The following is an 8,827-nucleotide window of genomic DNA, read 5'->3' as shown; positions in this document are numbered from 1 at the left end:
GAGGTGGCCGTCACTGCGACAGACCTTGGTTTCCTCGGGTCATAAAGTAAGCCCTGACAGACACTTTCCCACAGGCGGGTGAGCGCCCCCTTTTCCAAAGCCAGGACTCACCTTGGGGGCTCTGTCTCACTCCTGCCTGGGTCTCTCCTTCTCCACCCGCAGAGCTGGCGGTGTTACTGGAGCCTCCTTCCCTCCAACAACACGCGTGGGTCACCTGCGGGTGGACTACGGCCTCGAGGCATCGGGTTTGTGCTGGGAAGGTTCTGTTGAGGGTCCCCATCTTCTTAGCGGTCCGTCAGCCCAGGTTTGGGGGCACTTACCCTGCAGTCCTGGACTTAGGCTGTGGGGACCACCCCTGCCTGCCTGGTGAGAAACTCCAAGCTGCACTCTGACCCTTGCTGTCGCCTGTCCCTCACCCCCAGGGAGGGTGTCCTGGGAACTCCGTGTGGCCTTGGCCTCCGCGTTTATCACCCGAAACGGGAAGCAGGAGGGTGTGTCCCACCATCCCTGGGGACTGGCAGTTCCCAGCCTTGCATCCCTCCCATATCTACCTGCCCTGATGGGCCTCCCCATAAATCTGGCACTGGTGCGGAAAGCGGGAGGAACCCCAGAACCCAGGGCTGCACACCTCGGGGTGACAGGTGGGGTCAGGTGGCCCCTGGTTGGTGGGCAGACCTAGAAAAGGCCAGGAGCTGGGCGGCAGGTGGGGAGGCTGATCACCAGTGAGACGGGACCTGCCAGTGAGGATGAGTGCCGGAGGCCGGCGGGAGAGTGCCCGGGCAGTGGTGGAGCGGCACCGGCTGCTGTCCCCGGTGAGCCCCCTTCAGGTGTTGGACACCTGAGTCCCTCTCCCTCGTGCCAGGAGACAGGTGGGAAAGTAGGCAGGTGTGAGTGTCCTCGAGGCCCTCAGGCAGGCAGGTGAGTGCTGGCCGGGCAGGGGCCACCCTGGTCCAGCCTGGAGGCCTGGAGCTGACAAAGGGGGCAGTGCCCAGGATTCCCCTGCGTCCCGCAGGTCTCCACCCTGCCCCCACCACGCTGCCCACACCTGCTTCGACCCCAGGAGGATCAAATGTGGCACTGGGGTCATGTGATGACGGGGGGTGCTATAAATAGCCAGGGGTGGGCACCATGCCCCAGACGCCTTGGGGCCAGGCAGGAGGACAGGCTCGAGGACCTGCCCCGGGGGAGGATGGCGAGCAGACCTCAGCCCGGGGAGGGCATGGAGCAGCGGGGGTCTCAGCCAGCCAGGGGCGAGCAGACCTGGTGGGGCAGCGCCCCGCAGTACCAGTACATGCCCTTCGAGCACTGTACCAGCTACGGCCTGCCCTCCGAGAACAGGGGCCAGCAGCACACGCTACGGAGGGCCACCGGCCCCTGCCCCAACACCCACCCCAGGCAGGTAAAGCCCCCCGGGGAGACGGGCAATGGGGCAGAGTGAGGGAACGGGAGAGGAGGCAGCAATGGGGTGGAGTGAGGGAATGGGAGAGGGGCGGCAGTGGGGTGGAGTGAGGGAACGGGGAGAGGAGGCAGCAGTGGGCTTTTCACAGTCAAACAGCCCATGGCCGTGTGTTCAAAACATGCCCTGGTCTGGGCCACTGCCACCATATTGCCTCCTGGAATGCAGGGTGCCCCTTTAACTTGTACAGGGTGGATGACCCCCTTAACTGCAGAGGTGTGGGGATCCCCCTTAACTCACAGAGGTGCTGTGCCTCCCTGTCCCATGGTCCCTGACTCTCCCCATCTCTGTGCCATGCCCCTTCCCGCCCCCGCTTGCCCGCTGTGTGCCCCCTTAATATACAGAAGTGCAGGGTGCCCCCCAACACGTAGATGTGCAAGGTGCACCCCTAACATGCAGAGGTGCGAGGTCCCCCCTAACGCGCAGAGGTGTGGGGTTCCCCTTAACTCACAGAGATGCTGTGTGCCCCTGATGTGCAGAGGTGTGAGGTGCCCACCTCATGTGCAAAGGCATGGGGTACCCCCCAACTCTCAGAGGGGTGGGGTGCCCCCCTAACTTGCAGAGGTGTGGTGTCCTCCCTGATGTGCGGAGATGTGTGGTCCCCCTGATGTGCAGAGGTGTGGGGTGCCCCCCTAGAGGTATGGGGTCCCCCCTAACTCGCAGAGGTATGGGGTTCCCCTTAACTCACAGAGATGCTGTGTGCCCCTGATGTGCAGAGGTGTGAGGTACCCACCTCATGTGCAAAGGCATGGGGTACCCCCCAACTCGCAGAGGTGCAGGGTCCCCCCCAACTCACAGAGGTGTGGGATGCCCCCCTAACTCGCAAAGGTGTGGGGTCCACCCTGACACCCAGAGATGTGGGGTCCCCCCAACGTGTAGAGGTGTGAGGTGCCCCCCTGATATGCAGAGGTGTGGGCGCCCCCTCTGTGCCTTTGCCTGAAGCCTGGTGGCCCAGTGCCCAAAGGCTGGCCCGCTGGCTTATGTCGTAACAGCATGCAGAGGCTGGCGTGGCACTCACACCTGTGCAGACACGCATCCACACCCCCACAGGCAGATCCCTCCAGATGGCTCAGCCCACCCTTAGCCGCACACATGCACGCACACACACACACACGCACACTCTGTGCAACAGACTGGCTGCAGCTCAGGGACCAGAGAGACACCCATGTTACAAGAGCAGGACAGATGTAACCAAATGTCCAGGTGGGAAGGTTGACCAGGTGTTAGGCACCTGGGGGGCCAGAAACCTGACGGGGGTGGTAGGGACAGCCATCCTCCGGGGCTTGGGGTGGCAGCTGCAGACACCCAGGCCGGGGTGGGGATGGGCTCCACCAGGGCAGGAGTGAAATTGTGGAGCAGCAGATGGGTTGTGGTCAGTCAACGAACGTGCCCTCGCCGCACAGAGGACCGGGCACCAGTGTCTGGCAGCGTGTCAGCTCAGGGGCGCTCAAGACTCCTCTTGGTTCGGGGATCTCGGAACGGGCTGTGGGCAGTGGTGGTCCAGGGGTAGACTCCTCACCTTCCCTGCGGGAGACCCAGGTTTGATTCCTGGCCAATGCACCTCATGTGCAGACACCACCTGTCTGTCAGTAGAGGCTTATGTGTTGCTAGGAGGCTGAACAGTTTTAGCAGAGCTTCCCGACCAAGACAGACTTGGAAGAAAGGCCTGGCCATCTACTTCTGAAAATCAGCCAGTGAACACCCTGTGGATCACAATGGTCCAATCCACAACCGACCATGAGGATGGGGCAGGTTCTGCTGGGCACGGGGTCGCCCTGAGTGGGGCCCACTGCAAGGCAGCTAACAGCCACAACAGGAGAGGTCTGGGAGCCGGGGGCTGGGCGGCCCGTCCCAACACTGCTGTGCAAAGTCCCCAAGAGCAGTCACCGTTGGGGAGGGGACATGAGCCAGTGTTGGCTGGATGGGGGGATGGGGCCTCTGAACACCGAGTGGGGCTGGTCGGAGAGGCCTTTTCTGGAGGGGCGGCCCTGGGGCTCCTCTCCATCCGATGTCACACCAGGCGGGACAACAACTCGGGTAAAGTGCAGTGTGGCACCTTCCGGGACAGGGAAGCACAGGGCTTGGGGAGGGGAGTTCGTTTGGGGATAGGTAGCACTGGTCCCCAAGGGTCTTGAAAACCAAGGAATCTGGGGTTCAGTTTTTATGGGGGTTTTCAGACTTAAAGAGAAGAAGAGAGAGTGGTGTAGAACTCCTGGGTACCATTGCCAGCCTCAACAGCGGTCAGGAGTGGTCAGCATCGGCCACGTCTCTTGTCGGCACCCCTCAATCCCTGACAGCGCCCATCCCCAGACTCGCCTCCCCCAGCCCTGCTGGGGGGCATTCAGCCCCAAGCCAGCCCCCCAGCCTCCACTCTTCAGGGTTCCTCCCATCCAGGGTGTAACGGGACACAACCCCTCCTCGTCCCCACCGGCCTGGCCTAAGGGATGAAACCCATGGAGGGCGTGTGCTGGGCCACTGGGGGTGTGGAGGGAGAGCACCTTCCCTCCGTCACCAGCCTCAACCCAGGAGACGAGCAGCGTGGCCCAGCCAAGGCTAAGCCGCACTGGGGTCGTGAAATCAGCCTCCCCAGGCCTCCCTGAGCCACCGCCGTCATGGTTGGATGGATGCAGCCAGGATGGGTTCAAGTCAGGGGACGAGTGGTGGACTGCCCATGAGGCTGTCCTGTCTGTGCAGACACACCCAGGGACAAGCCGGGGTCAACGCTGGCTGGGCCAGCCCGTCCTCACCTCCACGCCAGAACCCGGGGGACACTCGGTGACGGGGACACAGGCTCGGACTGCTGTGGTGACTCTGTCTTAGCCGTCCTTGGACCACTGCCTCAGGGAAACGCCGCAGGGACAAAGGTGCCCGCAGACCAGAACCAGTGCAGTGGGGGACGGACGGAGAGGCTGGGCAGTGGTGGGCGGGGTGGGGACACAGACAAGCAGAGGGGGCTGAGGAAAGCGATGACCACAATGACCACGTGCCAGCCCTCAGAGCCAGGAATTCACAGGTGCTCTCACTTCTCTGAGTCCACGTGCCCCCCCACCTGCTGGCTCTTCTTTTCAGCGAGACACAGGCATGTCCATTGTTTCTCTGCCCAGATCTCCCACCACCACAAAGGACGGTTCTCAGAGAAGGAGCTGGGTGAGGGGAGGCCTCAGTGGACGGGCTCCAGCACCACCGTGGACAGCAAGGACGAGGACCACTACTCCAAGTACCAGAGTGAGGCTGAGAGAGGGCTCCAGGGTGGAGGGGGCGTGGGGCCAGGAGGGTAACTCGGGGTCCCACTGCACCCGCAACAAGCTCCTCCAAGTAGTGGGAGCAGGCACCCCCCACCTCCTCATGCTGCCTTGTTCCTTAGCATCTGCGTCTCCACCCTCCCCAGAAACCAGTGCTGTAGGAAGGAGTTCCAGTAAAGAGAATTGGGTGGCAGGACCTTCGGCTGGGGCAGGGATGGCTGTGGACAGAGAGGTGAAGAGAATTGCCGTGAATGGGTTCCAGACGAGACCCTGTGGGCCAGGCTCTGCCCTCCCGGCCTTGCAGCTCCCCTTCCGGCCTCGTGGTCACCGGCTTGCTGCTCTCCTCCCCACTTCTCTCCCTAGATTGTTTCCGCTGCCTGGGCGGCCTTGTGAGGAGGAAGCTGGGGGAAGACTGGATCTTCCTGGTGCTGCTGGGCCTGTTCATGGCTCTGGTCAGCTGGAGCATGGACTACGTCAGTGCCAAGAGCCTGCAGGGTGAGTCTGGCCCGGCCCTCACCTCGGCCTCTCCCCAACTGGGGCTGTTTCTAGAGTTTCTACCTGGGGCTAAGCTGAGTGGGCTTGGTGGGGGGACTCCAGGCCACAGACAAGACCAGAGCCATTTCTCATGCCCCTTTCAATGCCACCCCCCAGGCTGTGGGCCCCTCGCAGTAACCAGCTCGGCCCGGTTTGGCCAGGACTCCCCTGTTTTGGGAATCCCTGGGAAGTGCAAACAGTTCATGTGCTTGGCTGCTAACCAAAAGGTTAGAGGTTCAAGTACACCCAGAGGTGCCTCTGAAGAAAGGCCTGTCGATCTACTTGTGAAAAATCGGCCATTGAAAACCCTCATTGTTGTTAGGTGCCGTCAGGTCAGTTCTGACTCATAGTGACCCCGTGTACAACAGAACGAAACACTGCCCAGTCCTGCGCCATCCTCACAATCGTTGCTGTGTTTGAGCCCATTGTTGCAGCCACTGTGTCAATCCATCTCGTTGAGGGTCTTCCTTTTTATCGCTGATCCTCTACTTTACTAAGCATGATGTCCTTCTCCAGGGTCTGGTCCCTTCTGATAACATGTCCAAAGTATGTGAGACGAATCCTCGCCATCCTTGCTTCTAAGGAGCAGTCTGGTTGTACTTCTTCCAAGACAGATTTGCTTGTTTTTTGGCAGTCTGTAAAAACCCTAGGGAGCCCAGTTCTACTCTGACACACATGGGGTCACCATGAGTCGGGGTCCACTCGGCAGCCACTGGTCCTGCCCCTGATTTCCGCACTGGAAGTTGGGTCCCACTGACCCCTCAAGTCCTGGGAGCCAGGTTGTTGATCCCCAGGGGTTCTGAGGACAAGCTCACATCACTGCATTCAGGTGGGATTGCAGCGTGCCCGCCCACCCCACGGTTGGAGCGTGAACTCCTTCCTCACCTCCACAGCTCAGGCGCCCAGGAATACAATGTGAAGTTCCCGTCTCGTGGGGTCAAACAGGCCAGCCAGGGCACAAGAAGGCTCCATGCACACTGGGTGTGCTGTGGGTGGGTGGACGTGTGGGCAGGCGGGTCTCCTGTCCCCCGCTCACCCGGCCCGTGTCTGCAGCCTACAAGTGGACCTACTACCAGATGCAGCCCAGCCTCCCCCTGCAGTTCCTGGCCTGGGTCACCTTCCCGCTGGTCCTCATCCTCTTCAGTGCTATCTTCTGCCACCTCATCTCCCCCCAGGCCGTTGGTGAGAACCCCCGCCCTGAGCCTGCCCGTCAGCCACCAGCACACGGCCCCGCACCCACTCGCCCCCCGTCACCCCCCACTCCGAGCCCCGGGTCCCGCCAGCCGCCACCTCAGCCTGCCGTGACCGGCTCTGGCCTGTCCAGGCTCTGGGATTCCTGAGATGAAGACCATTCTCCGCGGGGTCGTCCTGAAGGAGTACCTGACCGTCAAGGCCTTTGTGGCCAAGGTGGTGGCGCTGACCGCTGGGCTGGGCAGCGGCATCCCCGTGGGCAAAGAGGTGGGTGCTCACCGGGGGGAGGGCTGGGCAGGCGGCCCGCCGAGGAGGGCCCGTGGGGACAGGGACCAAAGCCAGGTGATGTGGAGTGGGCAGGTAGGCAGGCCCTGGTTCTGGGTGGGGTGGCAGAATGTCCGAGCACTTGCCTGGGCCCAATGACACACTGCACGTGGGATCTTTCTCTGAGGTGGGGCGTCCTGGGTACTGCCCTTTGGTCAGCTGCACTCCCAGCCTCCGCCCACTAGGTGGCAGTAGCAGCCCCCCACTTGTGACAGCCGGAATGGCTCCCGCCAGTGGCCCTAGGGGGAAGTGCCCAGTGACCCAGCCCAGTCCCTGCCCCAAGAAGAGATAACTGAGCCCCCAGAAGATGCTTTGGTTCCGTGTCCGTGCCCCCTCTGGCCCCCTGTCGCCCTCCACACAGCCGCCAAAGCCGCCTTGCAGACTGCTCGGGAAGGCCTGATGGCCCCTTCTACTTCAGGTGAAATCCTATCTGACTCTCCCGGCCCTGGAGCCCTGGGACCTGGCTCCCGCCCCCTGCTGGCTTCGGCCCCGCCCGTGGGCCCTCCCCGTCCTGTCCTCTGTCTCAGGCCTCTCCCTCCGCATACTCCTGCCGCTCACTCTCTCTGCCCCTTGCAGGCGCTGCCCCTTTGTAACCTGCTGTCTTAGTGTCCTGGGGCGGCCAAAACAAAGTGCCACTCACTGCGGGGCTCGGAGGAACAGAAATTTCTCCTCTCATAGTTCTGGAGACGGGGAGTCGGCTGTGTGGATTCCTGCTGAGGCTCGGAGGGGGACTGTCCCAGGCCTCTCCCAGCGCCTGGTGGCCCTAGGTGTTCCTTGACTTGTAGCTGCAGTGCCACACGGCGTCCTTCCTCTGTCTGCCTGTCTCTGTGTCTCTCCTCCTCTTTTACAAGGACACGAGTCACAGAGATTAGAGCCCACTCTACCCCAGTATGACCTCATGTTAATCTGACTGATAACATCTTCCAAGATCCTGTTTCCAAATAGGGTCATGTTCACAGGTGCAGGGATTAGGACTTCAGCACATCTTTTTAGGGGGCACAGTTCAACCCCTAACAGCTGTTCAGGGAGGCCTTCCCGGACACCTTCTCCAAGTGCACCCCAAACACACCCCACCCTGCCCTCACCGGTCTCTCAGTGACCCTTACTCCCCTTCATTTCCCTCTCAGCCCTCAGTGTTCTCTGATAGGCCCACACTCTGATACGCATCTCCCTTCCTCTGGGGATGAGGTTCCCTGAGAGCACAGAACAGACTTGTCCCCCTCTGTCTCTCCAGGGCCTGGCTGGAGTGCCTGGTGGGGGCGAGCACCACCTGGTATCCATGCTGAGCCCCGGCCCCCCTCTCAGGGCCTGGCTGAGGGCGTCTGAGTGCCTGGTGGTGGTGAGCACCGCCTGGTCTCCATGCTGAGCCCCGGCCCCCCTCTCCAGGGCCTGGCTGAGGGCGTCTGAGTGCCTGGTGGTGGTGAGCACCGCCTGGTCTCCATGCTGAGCCCCGGCCCCCCTCTCCAGGGCCTGGCTGAGGGCGTCTGAGTGCCTGGTGGTGGTGAGCACCGCCTGGTCTCCATGCTGAGCCCCGGCCCCTCCCTCCAGGGCCCCTTCGTGCACATTGCCAGCATCTGTGCCGCTGTCCTCAGCAAGTTCCTGTCCGTGTTCTGCGGGGTGTACGAGGTAAGGCTGAGCCAGGAGAACGAGTGGGGCCGCGTGTGCACGGGGGCTGCCTTGGCTGGGCTGGCCGTGATGCTGAGGCAGGCACTGCGGGCATCCCCGGGGCGCCGCGCACCCACCTCTGTTCACTGAGCTGTGCCCACAGTGCCCTCCCTTCTAGAGGCCCCGCCCCTCGTGTCCTCCCCACCCAATACCCGTTTGTGCCTTGTCGGTGGTGCCCCTGCCTCCCGCCCCGTGCCTCTCCATCCCGTGGTGCCTGACCCTCCCTCTGTGCTGTGCCCCCGCCCACCCCCGGCCGCCCTCTGTTGCAGACCGTGCCCAGCCAGCTTGACCTGCTCGTGTCGGCCTGTGCAGTGGGCGTGGGATGCTGCTTTGCGGCTCCGCTTGGAGGCAAGTCTCCCTTCCTCCTGACCCTGGGGCCTGAGCAGGATGGAGGGGCTTAGTGAGGGGCCATGGA

At 62.5% G+C, this 8,827-nt stretch overlaps 1 protein-coding gene across 1 annotated transcript in view; it reads left to right on the top strand.

The window, feature by feature from the left end:
* The first annotated feature begins 1,219 nt into the window (after window positions 1–1,219).
* CLCN1 (chloride voltage-gated channel 1) overlaps window positions 1,220–8,827 on the top strand; it is a 33,237-nt gene continuing 25,629 nt past the window's right edge. The window contains exons 1-6 of the mRNA XM_004382419.2: window positions 1,220–1,399; window positions 4,561–4,681; window positions 5,062–5,193; window positions 6,286–6,414; window positions 6,557–6,690; window positions 8,296–8,373. Coding sequence (XP_004382476.1) covers window positions 1,220–1,399; window positions 4,561–4,681; window positions 5,062–5,193; window positions 6,286–6,414; window positions 6,557–6,690; window positions 8,296–8,373 — 774 coding nt within the window. The remainder of the gene's footprint in view (window positions 1,400–4,560; window positions 4,682–5,061; window positions 5,194–6,285; window positions 6,415–6,556; window positions 6,691–8,295; window positions 8,374–8,827) is intronic.

Source organism: Trichechus manatus, unplaced genomic scaffold (assembly GCF_000243295.1).
Source record: "Trichechus manatus latirostris isolate Lorelei unplaced genomic scaffold, TriManLat1.0 scaffold00093, whole genome shotgun sequence".
Taxonomy (NCBI): Eukaryota; Metazoa; Chordata; class Mammalia; order Sirenia; family Trichechidae; genus Trichechus; species Trichechus manatus.
This window is presented reverse-complemented; position numbering and strand designations above follow the sequence as displayed.